The sequence below is a fragment of the Parasteatoda tepidariorum genome, chromosome 4 (assembly GCF_982258835.1).
Source record: "Parasteatoda tepidariorum strain Cologne lab strain chromosome 4, Ptep-v5.0, whole genome shotgun sequence".
Lineage (NCBI taxonomy): Eukaryota > Metazoa > Arthropoda > Arachnida > Araneae > Theridiidae > Parasteatoda > Parasteatoda tepidariorum.
In genome coordinates this window covers 23,368,262-23,395,627 of record NC_141758.1, presented here as the reverse complement: position 1 = coordinate 23,395,627, position 27,366 = coordinate 23,368,262, and the positions used below count along the sequence as shown (strand labels likewise).

At 32.0% G+C, this 27,366-nt stretch overlaps 1 protein-coding gene across 1 annotated transcript in view; it reads left to right on the top strand.

Moving 5' to 3' along the window:
* LOC107441908 (uncharacterized) overlaps positions 1–27,366 on the top strand; it is a 195,311-nt gene that overhangs the window by 106,003 nt on the left and 61,942 nt on the right. The window contains exons 43-52 of the mRNA XM_087160784.1: positions 1,476–1,610; positions 3,168–3,310; positions 4,847–4,963; positions 7,123–7,354; positions 11,496–11,643; positions 12,171–12,350; positions 12,885–12,999; positions 15,728–15,918; positions 25,428–25,566; positions 26,990–27,194. Coding sequence (XP_087016910.1) covers positions 1,476–1,610; positions 3,168–3,310; positions 4,847–4,963; positions 7,123–7,354; positions 11,496–11,643; positions 12,171–12,350; positions 12,885–12,999; positions 15,728–15,918; positions 25,428–25,566; positions 26,990–27,194 — 1,605 coding nt within the window. The remainder of the gene's footprint in view (positions 1–1,475; positions 1,611–3,167; positions 3,311–4,846; positions 4,964–7,122; positions 7,355–11,495; positions 11,644–12,170; positions 12,351–12,884; positions 13,000–15,727; positions 15,919–25,427; positions 25,567–26,989; positions 27,195–27,366) is intronic.

Here is a 27,366-nt window from a genome sequence, read left to right as displayed (position 1 = left end):
TCTATAACTGAAAGCCTCCACACGGTTTTTCATAGGTAGTCCGATCAGACCACCGTGAAGGATATCCACTTACAGAACGAGTCACTTAATACAGAATATAGTTAAAATAAGAAAGTGGTGGCAAATAATTGACTAAAAATTTATTTTATTTATGAATATTATTGGCTTGCCCTATTCACTTGTCAACCACTACAGATTCAATTCTCAAATATATAAGATAAATTTCTCTCAATTACTTTTATAAAAGGATTTGGGTTCATGCGCACAACTGGTTCACTTTTTAAACAGTCTGCGCAGACTACCTATAAAAGATCGTGTGGAAGCTTCTTGATGTAGGAGGTGATGGATAACTGCAATAAAGTTGCCTTTTCATGGGATACTTTGAATTCTTGATAAGTAATTGTGGAAAATTACTTGAAGTAAAAAATGCTGATCTAAAAACTTGTTAACACTTGAAAATACTTTTTTACAAAGTGGAGCAAGTAGGCATTTCTTCATCTATAAGCATAATTAGCCAACAAATAGATCTTATCGATACATTTTTTTTTAATTATTGATTCATCGTGGTAGTTAAAAAAAATTAAACTTCAAGATTTAATACGGCAAAATGCTTATGCTGCTACCACTAAGGAAATTATTTTTCAACGGCCGCTAAATGAAATAATTAATTATGAGAAGACTTTAACTAGCAATTATTAACTAGGTGACGTGCTAAAGAAAACTTACTTAATTTATGATATAATTGTATAATTTGTAACCTTTATTTTACGTTTTAAGAGAGTTAATATGGTAAAGTGCTATATATCGGTAACAAACAGGGCTGAAAGCCCATATATATCGAGACGGAAAAGAGTAATAACTGGTAACAAGTAAATTTCATTTTTTAGTTTTTTTCCCGGAATAATAAAAATCCATAACTACCAATTGTTTTTAATGGATTCAATTTTCATATTGAATTACTTTTTTGCCGTGATAAATTTCCTTGCAGTGAATTCTTTTTGTGGAGAATAGATTAACTCCTCCCGAATATTATCTAATATTGAAATAATTCTTCTACCAGTTTTTTCTCTGTTCGGTCTCGCTTTCAGGCCTGGTAACAAAGCATTAGTATCAACATGAATGAGAATTCATTCACGTCTGTCAAGTCTTGAAAAAGGGTGCATACTAAGCTCTTGAAATATGTCAACTGTCATTTCCAATCTATATATTTTTAAATGTATTAAGTTTTTTAATCGAGTAACAATATATGGTATAATTTTGGATGTTAATCTTCAATAATAAAAAAGAATATGTAATGGTTAGTCACAACAACTATTAAATTTTGCCAATTACTCATTGATATGTATATATTTTTTTTTTATCTGCATTAACTTCCAGTCTTAACCATTAACCGATAAATGCCTTCTAAAGAGAATAAGAGTGAAATTAATTGTTGATGTATGTGTGTAATAATCTTCAATATTGTGTTTTTGTAGCTCCTGAAGCGATGGCAGTTGGAGGGCAGATCTTGTGCGGAAAACCTTTAACTTCATTAAGTCGAAGGTTTCAACTTCTCGCTCCCTCAGAAACAGAAAACAAAATCGAAGAAAAAGAGCTTTTGAGACTACCGAGTAAGTATAGCATATGATATAAATGATGAGTTTAGTGGATGTACCAGGTAAGTGACATTTTCACAGGAAAATGTCATAGAGTGAAAGCATCAATTTGGTAATGTTTAATGTAACAGAAATGTTATTGCTTTCAATTTACTTTTAATATAACTAATCCTCATTAGCTTTGTGTAAGCTTGCATCGTTTTGTTTACTTTAAACTATGTAGTGGTTAATAAATTAAGGCAAATAACTATAAGCCCTGTTTACAACAACTCTATAATAAAATATCTGTAACTCATACCACTTTTTTATTTCTTACCCTAATGACAGTCATGTTGAAAATGTCACTTACCTGACTCATCCACTCAGCTCCTTAAATATAAACGCGTTTTTTAAGTAAGGGCCATTTGAAAATAAAAACCGATCGAAAGAAAATTTTCAAAAAGCAAATTTATTTTCAGATTCGACACTTATCATACCTTACAACTATATTTAACCCTTTCGCGCCGACTGTCACAAATACGTGACAGCATGAAACCGTATCAATCAGGGTAAAAAGATAAAACTGGTAATCAAAGTATTTCTTTAGCAGTTCATTTGTGGGAGGAGTTATAATTGTTTGATTTTTTTAATTCACCATTACTTTGTTCAAAATAAAACTATTTAGTTATACTTTGAATTAACATTGATTATATATATGATTAAACTAACAATAATTAAAGTAAAAGCAAAGTAAGTCTGTTAAATTAGCAACGACTACATTTAAGTTACCGTTTTTTATTTAATTACAACTTGATTCTGATTTTGTACGAATGCTTTTCTGAATCACCCGTCCCCAAGGGGTTAAAATAAACACACACACCTATATATATATATATATATATATATATATATATACATATATATATATATATATATATATATATATATATATATATATATATATATATATATATATATATATATATATATATATATATATATATATATATATATATATATATATAAATAAATACAAGAAAACACGAAGAAAGTTAGAAAGTTAAGAAAAACAATAAGTTTCATTTATTGCGCTTAAGCTGCAAGTAAACAGAACTCATTAGATAAGTTCAAAATGAAGATAAAACAAAGAAAAATTATAGACATATGAAAAAAAGGGGGGGGGGAATAATAAGTAAAAAAATAACAAACAACAGTTTTAAAAAAAAAGGATGAAATTTTATTTCAAAAAACCGGAAACTCTGCTTTGCGGATATAATCGTGTGGGCTGATGAAAAGATTATATCTTTTATATATATATATATATATATATATATATATATATATACTTAATTAGCTATTTTAAATTGTAAACCACCTAAATAAGTAGTTCATATTTTATTTATGGCACAACTAAGTGGTATTTCAAATTAGAAACGAAACTCCTAACGTCTAACTCTTCCCTGTTAATAGGAAATGCATCATAATTGCAAACGAATATTTCTTTTAGGTTAAACCTGATTGTACATAAAAAAGCGTTAATTTGTCTGAAACATCTTTATCAACATTAAAATAATATATTTTAATTATTTTCAGCTGACTTTTGCCGGCACGGATACAAAGAAATCATGAAAATGCGAGGTGGTGCCATTTTGTGGGGATTTTTAAAACCTCTCTTTCGGGGAAAGATACTCTTTTCTCCTAAGAGCTATGAACCAGCACTTCACATCATTGCAAAAGTAAGGAAACATAGTAATCACGAACCTTAAAAAAAATTTACGAAGATATTACATTAATACTAGTGCTAATAGGAAATTTCCTTTCTAAGATATTACTTTAATGTTGAAAGATCTGGTAGGCGATAACTTTCATGTAAATATATTTTCTTTTGATAATCACATTCTGTGCGGGTAAAGAGTGTATTAAAGTGTCCAGGTTTATTACCTTTTTGTTACCACTTACTAAAAAAATTACATCCCATGCTAAAACTTACAGAAATAATTTATAAGGAAACCCTTTCTACAATTTAAGGTGTTTTTAAGGTTTATTTGAAGTTAACTTCAAAAACAACCTTAAAAGATCAAGTTGCATAATCAAGGTGTATGAAATTGTTTTATTCACACTTGAGGTTGTTGGAAATCTATTTTAGATCAACCAATTTAGAGAGGTTATTTGTTAGGTGTGCAGGCTATTTTTTCACCCAATCACAACTAAAAGTATTGTGGAGTTATATATGAGAATATTTTATGTGGTGTAAATGAGGTTGAAATTGGGGTTTATTAATGAAGTTAGTTTTGGTGCAAAACACAACCTCATTTTCTACCTGAGGTGTATTATTTTTTCCATTTGCCAACCTCAAACACACCTTACCTTTTTTTTTGTATGGAAAAGAATTTTCTTAGTTCGCAAAATGTGTATTACAAATAATAGTGAACGGTTTTTAATTACGAATAAAAGTCGCAATTTCCTCTTCATACTCTGATTAATAAGAGGAATTGCAGGAAAATGATTTTTATGAAAAAAGTCCTACACAGGGTTGTTTAACCGGTTAACGCCCAGCGTCCTATATATAGGACAGTTCCTTTTTTCAAGGACATTAATTGTGGTGGGAAACTTTTTTCAGCATTTTCATTTATCTGGGAGAATTAAAAGATCCTCAGATACCACAATGATTTAGTTATTTCTGATTAGATCTAGAATTATAAGGAGCAAGTACTTTTTGTTCTATCAAAGACTTTTTGAATGCCCTAACAGTAGAAAAACCAATTAATTTCTATAATATGTTATACCACTTTTTCCATAAAACCTCTTTTTGTATCATTTCAATATATAAATTCGGGACAAAACGGGTTAATCGATTCTAAGATTTCCAACTGTGGAAATCTGAGAATCCGCAAGTTTTTAAACTATCCAGATAATAAATATATTAAATACATCTTGCTCTTGAAAAATAATCTTTCCCTCTCAATTCTAGGTTGAATCTACCGGTGATTCGTAAAGCAAACGATTCAGTATCTTCTTAAACTTTGACCTGTTTCAAAAAGTTACGTATCAAATACATGTAAGGCAAAAAAGTAAAAAATCTAATAACTTTTAAAATTTCTGCATATGATTCCAGAATCATTTCCGTAGTATCTATCATACTTTTCATTAATAAAATTCAGAAGAATTGTAAAGTACTCTGTATCAATTATTGTGCATAATGTTGCAGGGCTGATAATGTTGTAAATTGGTATGTTTTGTGCATTTTAAAATATTAATTGTACTTTAACCAGATAAATGAAACTTTTAATTCGCTTGAAGAACAAATGAAGTTCATCAAAGCAGCTGCTGAAGGTTCAACAGGATTGCATTATCTCCAAAGGAAAAATGAAACGCTTTCATCTTTGCAGGTATGAAATTTTTTGGAAACCTTAGACTTTAGCACATAACCTCTTACAACAATTGATTCTCAGCGGAAGTGAACTGAAATAGAATGTTTTCTTTTGAATTTAGCGAACACTTCCAGCCATTACCATTTGATATTTTTTATTTATAAACATTTAAACTGTTGCGTCCGGGTGCAATTTTTGTTGCCTGACATTTGTAACAGATCTTAGACATTTTCACGTTGCTAATTTCGGATTTGCAATCGGTTTCTCACGACAGGCTACAGTTTTGATAAAATTATATAATATATTTCTAATCAGGATATTTCAAAATTCGCTCGAGTGAATATTAAGTGCGTGCCCCTGCTTCTCTGTTACGTAAGGAATGGTAGGAAAAAGGGGATAATACATTTCAGTTTATGATGAAGTTTAGGTCTAATTATATATATATACATATATATGTGTATATATAGCACAATAAATAAATACGGAAAGGACAAAAAGAAAAACGACGAAAATTAAGAAAAACAATAAGTTTTATTTACTGCGCATGAGCTGCAAGTATATAGAACTCATAAAATAAGTTCTAAATGTGGCGAAAATTACAGAAAAATGAAAAGAGAGAGAAAAAAATATTAATAAAAATCTATGGGGAAAAGATATAACCTCTTCATCAACTCCCACGATTATATCCGCAGAAAGGAGTGCTTTCTAAATTGTATCGATATATTTGACTTTCGCGTTATTGATACAATATTAGAAAGCACTCCTTTTTGCGAATATGGTCGTTTGAGCTGATGAAAAGATTATATCTTTTTGGGAGGATTTTTAATATTTTTTTTTCTCTTTTTCCATTATTCTGTAATTTTTTCTATGTTTTCTTTAAATTTTGAACTGTAGCTTACGGAACAAAACTAAATTCAGATTAGAAATCACCACTTTTTTACGATCTTTTTTGCAGTTTACATGCGAATGGAGTCAAATAATTTTTTTATTTTCTTTCTTAACATTTAAAACCAATTTTATCAAACTTTAGTAAAATTTGAAGTACTTTAATTTAATTTTACTCAGAATAAACTTAGTTTAAAACCGACAATAGTAACTTTCATTTATTTATGGCCACACCAAAATGACCCATACATATTTGCGTTTTGTGTAGGAAACCAGACTTGCATACCAAGTTATAAAATTAGTTTCGAATTATGTCAATAGATGGCGGGGCTGATTTTAAAAACCTGTAAAAACGATGTGTTTTCTATTCCATGGTCATGTTCTTCCTACTAAAATGTTTGTGTAGGAAACCAGAATTACCTGCCAAGTTATAAAATTAGTTACGAATTATGTCAATAGATGGCGGGGCTGATTTGAAAAACCTGTAAAAACGATGTGTTTTCTGTTCCAGGGTCATGTTCTTCCAACTAAAATGTTTTTTCAAGCGTCAGTTAATTTTGTCACCAAGCTAGGTAACTTTTTTGATGCAAATGGTGATAATTTTGCAAACATTATTCATAGTGTTTTCCAGCTATCATTGCCATCTATTAAGAATTTTGTAGCTGATTTTGAAGTGTGATGAAAAACAATGCCTACGGGACTCAACAAAACTTACTCTTCTATTTATTTTCCCTTTTTAATCGATTTTTTTAAATCACCCGTTATTTTCTGCGATGTGAAAAATGTTGGCGCATAGTTACCACGATTTTTGATGTTGAGGAAAACTAAAATTTTTACTGTGCGTATACACTCGTTTTTAATTTACTTTTTGGCTGTTACAGTTTTATTTTAATTTTTTTAATTATTTACAGACAGCTCATACTTTTGTACTGAGTGGAATTAATTTTCGTCTTGATTGCAAAAACATTTCGTTTGAAAAAACAAGAACATCTTTTATAATTCTTATATTTGCACGTTAGTAGAAGTGCTAACTAACTAAACTAACTTACTAAAAGCTGGGAAGCTCTTGTAGGAAAAAGGATAGCCTGGAAAAAACTTCGTGAGAAGGCCATGGCCCACCGTGGGCTGTCGAGCTATTGATGATGATATCTGCACGTTAACTACAGTTCTGTACTTTGAAATGTATTTAGTTTAACATCAACACCAGTAATGGTGGCAACGCTACACTAAATTAATTTTACAAAGTAGGCATCTGGTATTAACTGTAACATCCGTTAATTTTGTGATTTCAGAAATTTTTCGCTTCTAATGCTGTCTCGAGGTTTATAAAATCTTCTTCGTGGGGAGCTGCTCTTTCTTGGCTGGATGCTCCCAACACCAGTAGTCGTTCGTTATTGCATCTTGTGGAACTAGTTGGCAACGTGACTGAATGCATAAGCTTGGATCGCTTCATTGGATTTGATTCGGAAACTGAACTTGAAGCTGCCGCTGCAACATTGCATGACAGGAGAGAATTCATTGCAGGTAACTTACAATTCAATAAGTGTGTGTGTCTCTTTTGTCATTGTATGAAATAGACGAGGAAAGCTAGTGACAAATGACAAAATCTTATCGTATTAATTAAAAACTTCACTCGCATAAAAAAATATACAAGTTGGAAATAGTAGTCAACTTGTTTCAAGCACTCAAAAACAGGCGCACATTGTCAAGACTTACCAAACATGAATAGCAGGAAACAAAAGTATTTTGACGAAAAAAAAAGTAAAGTTGCTAACGAAAAAGGGAAAAATAAACGCGATAACTACAGAACTAGTAAAAAAATACAGTAGCCGAGAGAGAGAAATAGAGCAAGAAACAGAACAAAAACTTTTCCTGTTCTGTTTTTCCTCTTTTTACTCTCTCTCGGCTACTGCGGTGTCTATCACCTTTAATAAAATACTACTGTGGTGTCTATCACCTTAAATAAAGGTGATAACTACAGAACTAGCGAAAAATACAGTAGCCGAAAGATATAAATATAGCAAGAAACAGAACAAAAACTTTTCTTCTTCTGTTTTTCCTTTTTTTATTCTCTCTCGGCTACTGTGGTGTCTGTCACCTTTATTTTCTCTTTTTCGCTGAAACTTTACGTTTTTCATCAAAGCACTTTTGTTTCCTCTCATTCATGTCTGACACGTCTGGAAAATGGGCACCGTTTTTGAGCGCTCGGAACATGTCGACTGTTATTTTCAATTTGTATATTTTTGAAGCGAAGAAGTTTTCATTCAAGTAATATCTTTCCACTTCAGTTTCTTAGTATTATTTATTTATTCAACTCTTATCGTGCTTTGCAGCTTTGCCTTTCCTCTTTAATTCTGTTACATATGGAAAGTATAATGGCATGACAACCCCCCCCCAAGAAAAATGGAGTTTATTATTAATTCTCGTAAATGACTTAAGGAGTGTTGGTTGTTGTATTTATTTAGCATTTATTACTCTTAATGGCCCAATTACAACCACTAGTTAAAATAGTTTAGATATAAATGTTGAAAAATCAAAATAGCATTTTCGAAAGATATCTGAAAAATATTTTGTTATTATTGTTTAACCTATTTTCAGCCAAAGGTGTCACCATTTCAATAAACATTTTTATTGACACTGAGATGTCATTAATTTTATTTTATTTATTCATTCGTTTAGTTATTTTTACTATTTTTAAAGATTCTGAAGACATCTATAAATTGTTAGTAGTTCAATTGTAGTAAAAAGTTTCGGTTTGATCTTTTGAATTTTTTTCCTGATGAGAAATTTTTAAAACACGCTACTTTTTTTAAACTTGGAACGTTTTTTACAAATTCGAATTTTTGGAAAGCATATCATTATTCCACTTGAGACTAACCATATGTTTTATTATGGTTTCAAGCTTCAAGTCCACCATTTTATTCATCATTACCATTTATGCACCATTTACATTGTTATTTATGCATGAATTCAGGTCTTAAGTAAATTATTATTTTTCATTCAAGGAACTTTTGTTTCTTAATGATTTTAATTAAAGCCTATTTCAATGAAAATAATACCACTTTTTAAAATAATTTTATCCTTGGCCTAAAATGAGTTAAAAATATTGCTATTAATGATCTTATCTTTCAAAAGGCGGGTGAGCTATCGTTTTTTTTCTTCTAGAAATTAGAACGAAAAATATTTCTCGATTCTCCTCGATGAGAACATTTTGTAGACATTTATGGTATCTTAATCTTGTTTTATTTTAAAAAGGTCTAAAGAAGAAGCTCTTTCTTCCAAATACTTTTGTTCACAGGAGTCAATTCCGATAATTTTTTCACGAGTGAGCACTTAGTGTTTTCTTTTCTTCTTTTTTAATTGTTGTCGCTGTTCATCTGCACAAGAATCTTCGCTTTTTTCTATCTTAACTTCCCCCCTCCCCTCACATAACGATGTCTGAATTAAGTCATGTTGAGATATGCAGTCTTAGCCATGGCAAGATACCTTGTACAGTCGTTGAAAAAATTTTACAAAGCTGCAGTAAAACATCAATTAAGTTTTGAAGAAGTTCCTAATAACAAAACCGTTACGACATCTATAAGCATAATTAGCCTACAAATAGATCTTATTAACATTTTTTTTTTAAATTATTGATTCTTCGTGCTAGTTTAACCCTTTTAAAGCCGTGGTAAGTATATTTACCACCAATTTTCAAAGTCTATAGTGAATTTTTTTACCACATTAAATTTAGGTTTCATTTGTTAATAACTTCAACTTTCCTGAAATGCGTTTGAATAAGATTAGCAACCATTTGTTAGTTTAAGAAAACGTATAAAAGTTATAAAATGCATTGTTCCTTTCGAAGATTGTAGCATTTATAAAATTAATTTTATTAATAAAGAAAAATGAAAGTCAATACGTTCCTAATAGGTCGTGTTAAATATACGCACTACATGGGTGAAAGCCCTTACATAGCAAGACGGAAAAGAGAAAAACCTGGTACGTAAAACATTTCATTCCAGCATTTTTTCGAAAAAAATGAAATATCTGTAACTATCACGATTTCTTTTATAATTCTGGCATATATATAAAACTGTTTCTTTTCCAAGATAAAGTAGATGTTGTTGAAAAATTTAAAAAAAGAATAAGTAAACTCCTCCCCAAAACTAGCTATAACTGAAATGGTTTTACTACCAGCCTTTCCTCTTTTCCGTCTCGCTTTCACCCCTGACGCACTATCAAAAAAATGGCATTTTTATAAACTAAATGAGTTTTTTTCTTATATCAATTACTATTCTTATAACTATTTCAGTTCTAAAAATACTTCAATTTGCCTTTACGAAATAAATGGCCCATTAAAGGGCTAAAAAAAATTTGAGACTTTAATACGCCAAAGCGCTAACGTTGCCACAACTAAAAAAATTATTTCTTAACGGCTGTGTAAGTTGTCAGCTATGCATATGTATATAGATAAAATAGATTATTCTTGCATAGCCATCAAATAAACAGCTCCCCAAGTAACAAGAGTTACCATTAGTTACATAATTTTTCTAAAGAATTCTGAAAAGAGTAATTTTTGCTTTTTAATTCGTCAAGTGCAGTTACTTGCATTGTTTAAGCATCGTTTCTACGCTTTTAACACGTTGGAGCGTATGACGGCTCTAGCCGTCCTCTTAATGTTTAGTTAATTTTTGTGATATAGCTAATAAGCACAAATTTTTAAAAACCAATTCTTATTCCTAAAAATCAGACTCCTTAAAAATTAGCTAGCTCAAAAACTCTTGAAAATCATCGAATTCTGAACTAGTTAACACCCTGGTCAAGCACATTTTAATTAATAAAAAAAGGAACACTTTTACTGCGAAGTGTACAAATACATTTATTTGCTAATATTCAGTAACACACCGAAAAGAAAATGTAACATTCCAGGTAACATATAATTTTTTTTGGGGGGGAGGGAGAGAAAAAAACCGTCGCGATGAGCAAATAACGGTAACAGTTATTTTCATAAAAAAGTTGTGACAAAATGTGATAATTTTCCCTCTCAAAACTGAGTTTAATACTCAATTACATTTGACAGTTCTAAACAATTAACACGTTGAATGCCGTAGGGGTCACCAGCGACCGGCACTGAGTGTGTTCGTTGCACCACGGGGGTCACCAGTGACCGGTGAAGCCAAGATTATTAGAAACACATAGTTCGAGTAAATTTCGAATCTTTTTATATTATTATCGTTACTAAAATGGTTTGAAGAAATTAATGCAATATAGAGCATGCAAAATTAGTTTTATTTATATACACAGAGATGCCAACTTGCTCCCTACTGCGAATAAATATTTTCAAGTGGTAGTTTATTAATTGTGATTCCTGGTTTAATAAATTCAATTTAATTGATTTTTATTAACACTATTTCTAAACAATTCGTAGTTTTATATAATTCACCACTTTTTCCTGAAAGGTATGCTAAACCTATTATAAAACTATCAAAACCTGTCTAATATATGCAAATTTAGTTTGTTGTTATTTACCATTTGGCTAGACGGGCAAGCCAAGTAAAATTAGCGTGACATTCAACGTGTTAATTAATCAATTACTGGATATATGATCTCTTCAAACATTAGTTTGTCCAATTGCATTGATTCAAATTCCATTTATCCAAGTTAACTATTGATTGTTTTACAGCTATCGTATTTGTGGGAGACGAAGAAACAGATCCAAATCAACCAGAGAATACTATAAGAATTTCTGAGTACCTTCTACCAAAGAAAGTTTCTTACAAAATACGAATGGATATTGATAATGTACCAACGACTGAATATATTAAGTACAGGTCAGTATTTTGATGGCCCGTATTAGTCTTTTTAATACGTTTTTATCTTTTTTGCCCAACCTTAAGTTTAACCTTATACAACAATTAGAAAATAATCTTTAGGGTTAACCTTCATAGAAACACTTTAAATTAAATTTTAAAACTAAACATATATAGAACCTGTTTCCCTTGAATCGATAAATTTAAGTTCTTTTTTAGCAAAGCTTTAACTTCAAAATAATTTTAATGAAATTTGAGAAATTCAAACCTGTTTTATTTTAAGAAAGAAATCCTCTCCCTGAATCTTTAAAACACTAAATTTATTTTATTATTAACTTTTCCCATCACTAACACCCTAGGTTTTAAAACTAATTGTATTATAATTAATTTGTAGTTAATCTTGTTTGATTTCTTTAGTAAGCTAGACGTATGCTAAATTCCCCAAGACTTCATTATTGGGTGTAGTTTTAACGTCCTGCTATGTAATTAATTCTGTAAATAAGGGTTGAAAGAAGTAGTCGATATACATTTATTATGTTTGTTAACAGATGGTGGAGGCCTTATCCTTATGATGACTTCTTTGAAGATCTGAGATATTTCAGAGGATTTATTCAACTGCAAGATACCATAGACGATGCTATCATCAACATTCAGACAGGTTCAATTGAAGATAAAAGCGTGAAGAAATATCTGCAACAGTTTCCGTATCCATGCCACCAAAGTGATAAGTATGCTATTCGTAAACAATAATTTTTTTTCTTGTTATTAAAAATGAGTTTAAAAGGGGAGTCGGTAGTGTACATGCAAATAATGCTATAACAGACCTTTTTCAATGTACCTCTTATCAGCATCTAAAAAAGCTATTGCTTCAGTTATTTCTCACAGAATATTTATATATACATGTCTACTCTGTGATAACTGTTAATGCATAAGTTTGACAGAAAGTTTTTTAAAAATTTATGAACTTAGAACTTTTCACTTTTTTAAAAGTTTAATCAAAAATCTTTCATAACTCAGCAAGTATTGCTGTTAACGCTATGACATTGCCACTGCATACAACTGATATAATCTCAAATATCTCCAAAAATTTCAAAGCTATATATCATGAATAGTTTCTTAGAAAAGGTACATCAAAAAAGGTCAGTTTGATCATCAGCGTTAGATTCCCTACTGATTCCCCTTACAAAAAAAATATTTGCGTCAAAGGGTTAAACATTAGAATTGTAAATTAATTGGCTTTTTATCATTTCTTTTGTGTACAGATGGGGGACACTTTTGAAAGGAATCATGCCAGCGATCATGACCATATCGTGGATTTTCATTGTAGCATTTTTGGTGAGAGAACGAGTACTCGGTAGAGAACTGGAATTAGACGAAGTGAGTTAAGTTAAATGTCGTTTATTTCATTATCCCACATAATGTTAATTTTGTTAATTTTCAATCGAATTTTATGTAAAAAATATGTTAGGCAATATTTTATTTTGGTTTTGTGTGATACGGAATTTGTAAAAAATTACTTAATATAGTCAGGAGCTTATTTTAATTTCTATTTTACAGATCTATTATCTAGTAGTTTATTTCAGTGAAACCTCTCGAAAGCTGAATTGTGGTAAATACAATGGTCGTTAATGGAGGTTGGTCAGTCTTAGAGGTTACCTCCATTGATTTCAAAATGTTATCTTATCTAGTAGTTTATTACAGTGAAACCTCTCAAAAGCTGCCGATCTCTGTACCACAGTACAATGGTCGTTAATGTAGGTTGGTCAGTCTTAGAGGTTACCTCCATTGACTTCAAAATGTTATCTTATCTAGTAGTTTATTACAGTGAAACCTCTCAAAAGCTGCCGATCTCTGTACCACAGTACAATGGTCGTTAATGGAGGTTGGTCAGTCTTAGAGGGTACCTCCATTGACTTCAAAATGTTATCTTATCTAGTAGTTGATTACAGTGAAACCTCTCGAAAGCTGCCGATCTCTGTACCACAGTACAATGGTCGTTAATGGAGGTTGGTCAGTCTTAGAGGTTACCTCCATTGACTTCAAAATATTATCTTATCTAGTAGTTTATTACAGTGAAACCTCTCGAAAGCTGCCGATCTCTGTACCACAGTACAATGGTCGTTAATGGAGGTTGGTCAGTCTTAGAGGTTACCTCCATTGACTTCAAAATATTATCTTATCTAGTAGTTTATTACAGTGAAACCTCTCGAAAGCTGCCGATCTCTGTACCACAGTACAATGGTCGTTAATGGAGGTTGGTCAGTCTTAGAGGTTACCTCCATTGACTTCAAAATGTTATCTTATCTAGTAGTTTATTACAGTGAAACCTTTCGAAAGCTGCCGATCTCTGTACCACAGTACAATGGTCGTTAATGGAGGTTGGTCAGTCTTAGAGGTTACCTCCATTGACTTCAAAATATTATCTTATCTAGTAGTTTATTACAGTGAAACCTCTCGAAAGCTGCCGATCTCTGTACCACAGTACAATGGTCGTTAATGGAGGTTGGTCAGTCTTAGAGGTTACCTCCATTGACTTCAAAATATTATCTTATCTAGTAGTTTATTACAGTGAAACCTTTCGAAAGCTGCCGATCTCTGTACCACAGTACAATGGTCGTTAATGGAGGTTGGTCAGTCCCCTCCATTGACTTCAAAATATTATCTTATCCATTAGTTTATTACAGTGAAACCTCTTGAAAGCGGCAGATCTCTGTTCCTCAGTACAGTGGTCGTTAATGGAGGTTGATCGTTCTTAGAGGTTACCTCCATTGACTTCAAAATGTTATGGAAGGTACATAATTTTCCTCAAACGATTTTAATTTTAGTCAGTGTCATTTTCCCCCAATTTTATTTCAGGTACCCTTATTTTTTTTAATTCCAGGTGCAGATTCTCCGTGAAAAAAAAAGTAACCCTACTTGAGTTTTAGTTTTATGCAGTTTGCTTCACAGATGGCGCTGTAACCGAGAAAATAAAAATTGGGTACAAACTCTTTAAAATAATGGTATATTGAGATCAGTGATATTGAAAAAAAATAATAATAATAACCTTTCGGTATTTTTTCCGTTAAAATTATCTTAAAAAGAAAATTGGAACTATTTGGAGAAAAAAAATTGGAACATGTCCATTTGGAAAAAAAATTGGAACTGTCCCTTTAGAAAAAAAATTGGAACATGTCTATTTGGAAAAAATTGGAACATGTCTATTTTTTGTTCGTAATCTGATAATACCCTGTTTTAATTTTCTCGGTTACAGCGCCACCTGTGAACCAAAATGCATAAATATTTAGATCTAATATGGTTATTGTTTTCTAGCAAATTTGAATCTTCTATAAAGAAAAAAAATAGGGGTTCATACGTAAGATTTGACTAAGCTGCCCTTAGGGGGACGAGGTGGAAGATCGAGTTTGATATCATTGGATAGCTTTATAAAAAATACATTAATGGCGTCTATTTTCCCCTCTCCTATCTCAGACTTCTCGAGATATTTAACCGTTTTAAAACTTTTTTTACCCATTGTATTGTACAAAATATATTAGCTCTATTGAATATTGCAAACCATATTAAATCATGTTTATGATTGTCAGGCACATTTCTATGAAATGTTCATATTTTGGCAGTAAATAAGAAACAGCATAGCGAGACATTACGAATGAAGTGCTTGTCTCTTTTTATTCTTATCAAAAATTAATTTAAACATGTCTCTACACTTCAGCTTGTCAATTCCTTAGATCACCTAAACAGTTTGACACAAACCCATTTTTTCTGCCCATGACACCACGCTGCATCAAATCCCAATTACAAATTTTAAAAAAAGCTTTGAATTTTCGATTTTCTATTATCTTAATAATTTTAAGCCATCGGAAAATTTTCAAAGTAATTTAAAATGCAAAGATTTGTATCGACATGTGGTGAACATTACCTGGTAATACTGTCTACACTTTTAAACTTCCATTGTTTTACTGATTATTATTTTTTTAAATAGTTTAAAATGGAACGCTTCTCTCAATGGTGAATATTTCTATCAAATAATTTTTGCTTATTTTTATCAAATAATATTTTCTATCCTCACTAACTGGACTAAAGTTTTATATTTGGGTAATTTTAGACTCTTCGAGTGATGGGTTTGAAGAAAATATCCGCCTGGATGGCTTGGTTCTTGACAGGCCTAGCTGTTCTTTTTGTATCTGTGATTGGCATCGTGGCGGTACTGAAATGGGGAGGAATCACGCCACTATCAGACGTTACTATCTTGTTTTTGTTTGTGGCAGATTTTGCCATACTTCTCATTGCATACTGGTTTGTTATTTTCTATTTTAATTAATTCATAATTATGATAAATTGAATTTTCAATGTAAGAAAGATAATGATGGGGCCAAAATGAAGGGGGGAAATGACAATTTATGATTGAGTGAAGTTTGTATTTCTAGTTTTAGCTACCATATTAAATTTATAAAGTAGTGTCCGGGGTAACTTAAAGACGAAATTCAATTATGTTTCAATAATAAATATTTTGTAAGAATATGAAATTTGTCGTACATCGAATTGCAAAATAAAAGGAAAAAATTCTTGTTTAATGCTTTTCACTATTTTCTTTGTTTACCAGAAAAAGACGAATGAAGTATGTATGAATACCATATTTAGGAATGTTTTAATTAATATTTTTAAATGATTTTTGTTTGTAACTGAACTAAACTTTGTCTGTAACTGAAAATTATTTTTGAAACTCGTTATTAGATTTTCATTAAAACTGTTTCATGTCCTTTTCAAAAGAAATATTCAAAATTGGAAAATTTTTAAGAAATCAAAATCTTTTACACTTACCCCGTCCTTAAAAATTACGTTTCACACAACAAATTTATATTAAAAAGAAATTATTATACTCCGTTGCAAGTTAAGAAAATAACATCATTGCTGTTTAAGATTTAAGTAATCATCCGCGACTGCATATAGTTCCGTTTTATTTAGATATCAAATTATACAAATATGGTTTCATAACAATATAAAAGCTTTTAAAGGTTTAACTAGTCGGACTGAAATTTAATTAATTCTATCTCTTACGATACATATCATAGAATTATTAAAAAAAGGGTTATAGTTTCGTAGTCTTACTGGAATCCTAGACTTGGCGACAGATTTCGATAATTAAAGAGAGCATTCATTCTTGAAAAAGAAACAACTATATGACGTAGCGAGAGCATTGGATTTGATTGGACAACTAAAAATGGCGCGTCTTGTACTTACACGCACTTAACAAATCAAATGTGAGATAAAGAATTTTAACTTTTGTTTCGCTGTAGAAGAAATCGTTTGCAAGAAACAATGTTTATTATTCTTTCATTAGTTTTTTTTAAATGCGAACAGAAATAAGTATATTTAATACAATTTTTTTAGATATCATTTTTATTAATTCTTATTAACAAAATATTAGTTAACAAGTTTTTTTTTCCTCATTTCACGTAATTTAGGAAAGCAAGCAAAAAGAAGGCTGTGCAACATAGTTTCAAGAGTTGGCGATGTTGATATACATTTGAGCCTGGAGCTTGGCATCCGTTTTTCTCTCGCGTAGATGCAAACGGGTAGCATTCATTTCATCGACAATCACTTCATCGACAGGCCATTTCATCGACAGGCCATTTCATCGACACCACTTCCTCGACAGGCCGTTTCATCGACTAGGTCATTTCGTCGACAGGCCGTTTCCTCGACAGGGTTGTTTCGTCGACAGGCCATTTCGTCGACAGGGTCATTTCGTCGACAAGTCATTTCGTCGACAGGGTCATTTCGTCGACAAGTCATTTCGTCGACAGGGACATTTCGTCGACAGGGTCATTTCGTCGACAGGGTCATTTCGTCGACAGGGTAATTTCGTCGACAGGGTCATTTCGTCGACAAGTCATTTAGTCGACAGGGTCATTTCGTCGACAAGTCATTTCGTCGACAGAGTCATTTCGTCGACAGGGTCATTTCGTCGACAAGTGATTTCGTCGACAGGGTCATTTCGTCGACAAGTGATTTCGTCGACAGGGTCATTTCTTCGGCAATTGATTTCGTCGACAAGTGATTTCGTCGACAAGGTCTTTTCATTGACAGGGTCATTTCCTCGTCAGGGTCATTTCGTCGACAGGGTCATTTCGTCGACAAGTCATTTCGTCGACATGATCGTTTCCTCGACAGGGTCATTTCATCGACAAATCATTTTGTCGACAAGTCATTTAATCGACAGGGTCATTTCGTCGACAAGTCATTTCGTCGACAGGGTCTTTTCATTGACAGGATCATTTCGTCGACAGGGTCATTTCGTCGACAGGGTCATTTCGTCGACAAGTCATTTAGTCGACAGGGTCATTTCGTCGAAAAGACATTTCGTCGACAGGGTCTTTTCATTGACAGGATCATTTCGTCGACAGGGTCATTTCGTCCAAAAATCATTTCATCGACAAATCATTTCGTCGACAGGGTCATTTCGTTGACAAGTCATTTCGTCGACAGGGTCATTTCGTCGACAGGGTTATTTCGTCGACAAGTCATTTCGTCGACATGATCGTTTCCTCGACAGGGTCATTTCATCGACAAATCATTTCATCGACAGGGTAGTTTTGTCGACAGGGTCATTTCGTCGACAATATTAAGAAAAGATTATTTTGTAGGCAAAGTCGTGCGTAATTTTGAAACTAGTCTTATGATTTTTCGGGTCGCATTCATTTCATCGACAATCACTTCATCGACTGGCCATTTCATCGACTAGGTCATTTCGTCGACATGCCGTTTCCTCGACAAGGTTGTTTCGTCAACATATTTTCTTTTTAAAAAAAAGATCGATATAGTAAAAAAACAAACTAAGTTGTATGAGTGGCTATTACGAAGGTTGGCGAGCGAAATGAGCAAGGGGCTGAACTTCCTAGTATTATAAAAATCTAGGAAAAAATGCATGTGGGGAAAAATAAAATGAAAATCCAACTTGGAAAACATATTGGGAAATAATGTTGATAAAATTTTTTGTTCTAATCCTCTTCCTCTTGTCTTTGTCAACTATGCTGCTGAAGAGGGAAGTTTCTGACAATTCTTATAAAATATAAATGAAATATTATTTGAAACAAAAATCTTGTTCTCGCATTTCCAGTTTATTTTATTTCTAATTTAATTAATTATTTATAACGTTTTGGCGTTTAATAGTTTAATATGTATTTTATCCTATATGTTCCCTAAACATTTATAAGTTCTTTTACCTTATAAAATAAACTTCGTTAATTTAAAAAAAATAAATAAAAAACTTACAATGACTCCACATTCTCGGTATGCGATGCAATCGAAATGATATAAAAAATGGTTCTAAATCAGAGGAAGGGAGAAAACCTGTCTAATTGGTTTTTATGATCTAAAACATTTGGGGAAAAACGCAATTTATTACGATATAACAAATAAATTGACTTTTGAGTTTATAATTGAGGAGAGTTATCCATATGCATCTGATTTTATTCTCATTTAATGTTTTATTAAAATAAGTTCAGCAAACTTGTTTTTTTACTCAAATATTAAAATGTTTTTCTTTTCTACTTGCCAGAGAACAAAAATTTATTTAAATTAATAAAATTTGCGGTGAGAGTATATATTTTAAAGGCGAGCAATAAGTCCTTTAGAAAGTGTAATCGGAAATGGAAATGTTTTTAAATATCATGTTTGATATGTGTTCTGAAAAAGAAATGTGAATTTTTGTTACCAAAACGAAAAAAGTGGAATTTTGAATGTTGATAGAACATTTTGTGAAATTTTGCCCTTGTGGTTTTCGCTATGTGTGAAAATTTTCATAATTATTTTTTCTCATTTGTAGTCTACTGAACAAATTTGATATTTTAAATATATATGCATTTTTTATTTTCATTTTTTCTGCATTTTAGTTTTGAGCCTCCTGGCTTGTTCAGTTGTTGTTGTTGCTGTTAATTTACGTCGCACTAGAGCTGCACAATGGGCTATAGGCGACGGTCTGGGAAACATCCCGGAGGATGATCCGAAGACATGCCATCACAATTTTGATCCTCTGCGGAGGGGATGGCACCCCCGCTTCGGTAGCCCGACGACCTACGCGCGAAGTCGAGCACTTTACGGTAGCACAGTTTAACGAGGACCCATACCGCACACCCTCGGTCCCTACGCAGACTGATCCAAGTGGTCACCCACCCGCACACTGACCGCAGTCAGTGATGCTTGACTTCGGTGATCTGTTGGGAACCGTGTCTTAACGATCAGTCCACTGCGGGATTGGCTTGTTCAGGCAGAAAATAATCAAAATTTTGATTGGCGATAAGTCGTGCTAATAGTTGTCAGTAAGCGTTTGAAAATTGTGTTTTCATCCTGTGCAGAAAATCAGTTAAAAATTTATACTATTAAAAAATTGGTCAAATTTTAATTGCAAGATTTTTTTTTCTTTTTCGTAAAGTAAGAGTTATTTATTCTTACGTTTAAATTCCAGGCTTGACTTTTTGTTAATTTTCTTTTAAACAAAATGTGTCTAATTTAAATCCTACAAATAAAAAATGAATTAATTCATCATTTACTTACTACTATTATTATTCCTATTAAATTATACTATTATTATTTAATTATAATAATAGTATAATTCAAAAATAGTATAATTTGATAATATTAGATTAGAATTGAATAATTAATACTATTATTAAATCCACTATTATTAGAAAAAACACATTTTGTGAAGAGCAAACACTAACACGCTTGCAACATTTCGCCCGTGCTTCTAAACATTTTTGGTAAGGTGAGTAGCACTTTAAATATTGTGGGAATCTACAACCGCCTCGGTAAATACCTAAACATCATGTTCGTGTTCCTATTGTTCTTCGAAATCTTGAATAGTAGTAACGAAACTAAGACTCAGTTCGATTGTTCGAATAAGCATATTCCTGTAATAATGTTAACGATGCTGAACAAAAAGTGTAAAATTGCAATTAAAGTGAACATTAAGAAATTACTTTTCCATCATAAAAAACCTAAAAAAAATTTTTCTGTTGTTGTTGTCCATTTACGTCGCACTAGAGCTGCACAATGGGCTATTGGCGACGGTCTGGGAAACATCCCTCAGGATGATCCGAAGACATGCCATCACGATTTTAATCCTCTGCAGAGGGGATGGCACCCCCGCTTCAGTAGCCCGACGACCTGCACGCGAAGTCGAGCACTTTACGGTAGAACAATTTAACGAGGACCGATATCACACACCCTCGGTCCCTACGCAGACTGATCCAAGTGGTCACCCACCCGCACACTGACCGCAGCCAGTGATGCTTGACTTCGGTGATCTGCTGGGAACCGTGTCTTAACGATCAGTCCACTGCGGGACGAATTTTTTTTCTACTTATGCAAATATAATAATTAGGTCTATGATTATTTTCATTTCTGTGAGAATTCGACTGAAGTCTATGTTTTCGTTAAAATTTATGTAAAAATGTTCAAAATTTTTACAGCAATAAATTTAGCTTTCCCCTGCTTGAAATAGTGTCTAAATTTTCATTGTAATATATTTTTATTACTTTTAATTCTAAAAATATATTTTATTAATTTGATTTGATATTAAAAACAATTTGATTGTTAACGTCACACTATATTAACTATTGACCACGGTCCGGATATTATGCTTGGTAATGTTCTGAAGACAATCCTTACCTATCCTGAAAATAAGTGTCGAGCTATTACGATTTAGATATAGAAATGTAGATTTCGATACATCAACCGTTTAAACGCTTCTCAACTACCTATTAATTAATTTAAAAAGCGAACTTCTTTTAGTGCACTTGGAACAATAAACAGCCATAAAGAATTTTACTTTAGTATAAGATTAAATAAATGCATTTTTCTTATTAATAATAGAAATATTTAGATTAAATCTCTAAAATAGTTTCAGAATTACGCATGACACTATCAACGAAATGACCCTGTCGACGAAGTAACTTGTCGAAGAAATGACCCTGTCGACGAAATGACTTGTCGAAGAAATGACTAGTCGACGAAATGACTTGTCAACGAAATGACCCTGTCGAGGAAATGACCCTGTCAATGAAAAGACCCTGTCGACGAAGTCACTTGTCGACGAAATCAATTGCCGAAGATATGACCCTGTCGACGAAATCACTTGTCGACGAAATGACCCTGTCGATGAAATGACCTTGTCGATGAAATGACTTGTCGACGAAATGACCCTGTCGACGAAATGACCCTGCCGACGAAATCACTTGTCGACGAAATGACCCTGTCGACGAAATCACTTGTCGACGAAATGACCCTGTCGATGAAATGACCTTGTCGATGAAATGACTTGTCGACGAAATGACCCTGTCGACGAAATGACCCTGCCGACGAAATCACTTGTCGACGAAATGACCCTGTTCACGAAATCACTTGTCGACGAAATGACCCTGTCGATGAAATGACCTTGTCGACGAAATGACTTGTCGACGAAATGACCCTGTCGACGAAATGACCCTGTCAATGAAATGACCCTGTCGATGAAATGACCCTGTCGACGAAATGACCCTGTCGACGAAATGACCCTGTCGACGAAATGACCCTGTCGACGAAATGACTTGTCGACGAAATGACCCTGTCGACGAAATGACCCTGTCGACGAAACAACCCTGTCGAGGAAACGGCCTGTCGACGAAATGACCTAGTCGATGAAATGGCCTGTCGATGAAGTGGTGTCGATGAAATGGCCTGTCGATGAAGTGGTGTCGATGAAATGGCCTGTCGATGAAGTGATTGTCGATGAAATGAACCAGACCCGATGCAAACAGGCTATCTCCATAGGAATAATGATTTTTTCTTAATTTGCAACAGAATATAGTAGCGTTTTCATCATTCGTCTTTAAATATTTTAGTAGGCAAGGAGGGAAGAAAAATTTGAATATAGAGAATGATTAGTAATCATATTATTTTAAGGCATTTAAAAGCCGTATGAAAATATACTGTATTGTGTAATTTTAAATGATCTAGTACTTGAATCAGTTCAAACAGCGTTTTAAAAGACTCTAAGTGCACTTAGAGAACGGAACACAAGACAATAGGTGGTTTATTTTTTTTTTAAAAATTCTTTTATGAAAATTTTAGATAAGTACGTACTTTTGTTCAAGATGTAGATTAAAAAACCATTCCGCATGAAATAAAATCTCAATGTGAAATGTAATGCTGGAAGTGACTAATAAATAAAATTAATAAGCCGGTTCTCGATATGTTAAATATTATATACTGGCCTGTTTGTACCCCAGAAACTGGTATCAAAACCATTTCATTTCGAAATTTCTTAAAAAATAAAGTGGAGGCTTTTCCAATTTTCAATTACAAACTATACATTGCTAATTTTTTTTTCTCAGGCTTATTTTTGCTCTTGTTACTCAGTACCAGCCTTAAGGCCATATCACACTTAAGGAAATTCGTCCAACTCAACCTTCAACTCAACCTCAACTTCAACTTTCTGTTCAACTACTACCTGAAACAGTTGAACTATGGTTGCCATGCGGCTGAAAAGAGTTGATCATTGATAAACGAGTGATTTCTTTCTTTTTAGGCGATTTAGCGCTTTATATATAGACGGATAAAAATTTTCATCGAAAGACTCAGCGCGTGTGGTAATTAAATTTAATTTAATCGACGGCAATGGATCCTTCCTCAGCAATTTCAAGTTTGATCATTTACAGTTTGGTAAAGAAAAAAAAAAGATAAGAGAAGGACACTTTGGAGTAAAGCATGACGCTTACGAAGACAGAGATTAGGCTGTTAGGAAAATTTATTGAGAGAACTGTTTGTTTTCATTTGTGCAATCTTTGACATAGAAGTTAAAAATATATAATTAGTTTTAATATTGGAAAAGTAAATTAGGAAAAAAAAAATCACCATTTTGTTATAAATATATTCGTTGCATGCTGTATTAATTTCACTTATTATCATAAATTAAACACATAAGTAGCAATGGATTTTTATCTTTAGTTAATAAATATATTTTTAGAATATTCTTTACCTTTAGTCATATAGTACTTATTTTAAATTATTCAAATAGTACCTTTAAGTTTTTCATATATTTAATAACATAATATAGCTTTTTGCAACTTACATTTACTATGTATATTTTACAACGGAGAAAACAAAATCTAATATAAGAGTAAAAATAAACAGTTATAACAAAATTTAGGAGTTTGATAATTTTTTGCACCAAATTAATGCAATTAATTTTTTTAATGTTGACTTTAAGTTCTTGAAAAATTATTAAAATAGTTTTTTAAGAGTTCGATAAGTATTATTATATATGTTTAGTGAAATACTCTAATTTGAAAAAAATTGTGCTATTTGTAGAAAATTAAAAGTTTATGTGAAACTGAATTTTAAAAAAAAGAAAGCTATTAAACGGCACTATTTTGTTAAAGGTTCAACATGAATAAACACAAGCTATTCAAAAATTAGGAAAAACAAGAACTGATAAAAGTGAACAATTTATTCCAAAAGCAGTTTCGATTAATTTTTTATGAGCTCTTAAATGATATTTCCTGTGGTGGCGGGATGTTACATTCCAAATGTTCTCTTTTTTCTTCAAGAGTTCTATAAATGTGCTCTCCATTTCGATGCTCCATTTAAAAGTTTCTCCAACGGGAGCTTGTTCAAAATTTTGACTCATCTTTGCTGCAATACAAGTAAAAAAATTTATTAGGAAAGGTGAAGCAAATGTATTTAAGGCAACAGACAATAAGGAACAGTCATTAAAAATTACCAACCAATTAATTCTGTCAGCATATTGTTATGGTATGAGTAAGTTTTTTATTATCAGTAAAAACTGAAATAAATTTTTAATGGTTTTCCATGTTTTTATAATAAGATTAATAGAAAGTGAAATTAAAATTATGTATAATTACAAGGAGTATCAGTTACTTGTCCCATTTTTTCAAATATTTAACCTTATATTTAACCTTTCAAATATTTAACCTTTTAACTTTATCTTTAATTTCAAAAAATAAATTAATCTATTAAATTATGAAAAAAGCAGATATAAAAAGTACCTACATATTAGTATATTTAAAGTTAAACGTGTGTTAATACTTTTTTATTAAAAAAATTACATTGAAAAAACCTGTTAGGTGCTTTAACGGGTAAAAAAATATTTTCAACTTCCTTCATAATTTATTCAAAACCTGCTTATTAATAATATAAAGAATGCAACTGCATTTGAAAAATTGATCCTTACAGTCTATGTTATTTAAATTTCCATCTAATCTAATTTCATTAAATATTACTTTTTGAAAAAACCCTCTTTAAGTTTTTAATAGTAATACAAAATTACAGATACAAGTTTCTTCAACTTTATAAATATTAAAAACTTAATCATATAAAGCATGCAGATCTATTTGACAAACTTATGCTACACAATAAATTACATAAGATTAAATGTGAATCAATAAGTTTTAATAAAAACATTTTTTTTTAATAAAACCCACTTAGCGTCCCAAGTGGGTTTTTTCAAGGTGGGCCCACTTGTCAATAGAAAGTGCAAAATAATTGGAAAAAAACAAATTTTTATTCCGCGAATACTGACAAATATACAGTTTAAAAATAAAATAATACAAAGAAATTAATTCTGTCAGCATATTGTTTAGGTATGAGTAAGTTTACTTTTTATAACGCAATTTTTTCCTTTGTAAAAAAATATTCAAAATCACTGAATTCAGTACCAACTCTAGAATAATTGCTGGTATAATCTTATCGGAACTATAGAAAGAGCAAAGTAATTGTAAATGTAATAAGTTTTTTTATTTCAGCCAATTGATGAGCACATTCTTCAAGAGGGCATCCACAGCTGCACTGCTCTCAGTTCTTTTATACGTTCTATCATTCTTTCCATTTCTTCTGTTCGTTACTTGGGAATTGGACTTCTTGTATTGGCATAAATTGTTGTCGGTAAGTATGTTGCAGTATAAGTTATATTTTTCAGCATTATCGAAACCTACTTAAATTAATTTGTTGTTTTATTATGTTAATTGTCAATGCTAACAAGTCTATTTTAAAGCAAAGGGGTGCGCTTCTTCATAATTTCCTGTGGCGCCATCTATAGCCAAGAATTCGACTTCTGTCACTCACAAACGTCACAGCCCGTTTTAAAGGGTAGACACATTCACGCACCATCCATCCGTAGATCGTAATTTTGATCTGAATCAGAGCATGATCAGTCTCCAACCCAATACCCACAGAGGTACTGATTTGTTACGGGAACTTGGAGTACTTTGTGACTCCGACAGATTTAGCATGCACCAGTCAAAATTTTGGACACTAATTTGTTTTTTACTCGGAGATCGAACTCATGATCTCTTGGACATAGTCTCAACGCCTTTCACTCATGCTACCCCGGCCATTTAAATTAACATTAAAAAAAACTATCTTGCATAATAAAAGAGCTTAGTGGATGATGAAGAAATTTTCAGAGGTATTTATTAATTAAAATCGCACCAATATGTAGATGTTTAATGTAACAAAACTAGTTTTGGTCTCACTTTAATTTTCACTCTGGTTGATATGAATTCCGCACCCGGCTCGCACTGACGTAAAACATACTTAGTGGTTGATGGATCATGGGTTAGAGTCCCCCTGCCGTTAGGCTAACCGTGGGAGGTTTTCGTGGTTTTCCTCTCCCTGTAACGCAAATGCGGGTTAATTCCATCAAAAATTCCTCCACGAAAGCCCCAATACTTGATCCTGGAGTTCCCTAGTCTTCTGGATTGGGTTCAAAATTAAAAGGCTACGGAGTTGAACATTAGTAGTAGTAAACCCAAACATAGGGTCTGCTGCTCAACGATGGTTATAAAATGTAAAAAGTTGCTATAGTAATTAGTTGAAACTTGACAAGATTGGAGTTTCAAAGTTTGAAAATCCTATAATTTAAAAGAAATGCTGGTTGGTGTGTGAAAATTAGAGCTTTTGATTTATATTCGTTTGCACATAAAGTTCTTATATCTTCGAAACTATTAGTTCCATTGAAATATTTATTTAATTCAATTTATTATAAGAAATAAACAATACCTCACTTGTCTTTATACAGATGTTAGATATGTAAATAGATTTAAGTACAAAACTGTACTTTTGATACATAATAACTTTGATAACTTTTCAGCACTAAGTTCTATTGATATCAGCGTAGCATTATTCTTCAGAAAACAATTTTAGTTATCACAGTAAAGATTTAAATCAATACCTTACATAAAATCAGCTCACCAAAAAATATAAAAATCTATCAACACATCGCATTCACTTTTTCATGACACAAATTTTACAGATCTGTGTTGTAAGTGAATATGTAAAATGAAATACGTATTTGTGTCCATTGTAGTGTGTTCTAGTCTCAACATCCTTCTGCTTTGGTTGTCTCTACCTGAGTCGCTATGAAGACCAAGGTCAAGGCATCCACTGGTCCAATCTGTGGCTCAGTCCAGAAAATGAGGACAGAATGAATTTCGGTACAACTTTAGTCGCAATGGCATTGTGTGCTCTCGTATATTTCTTCATCGCTTTGTATGTTGGAAGAATTTCATTGGGTGAGTTTTTAGTTGTCATTATATGTGTTCTCTCAATTATACAAAATACATGTTTAAAAATATATCTGTTAAAATAAATAAATAGATTTCAATAAGATGAATTTCATTTAATGGCCTTCTATGCATCAAAATTATTTTCATTGTTTTATACAAACTGTCGGGAAAATAAACT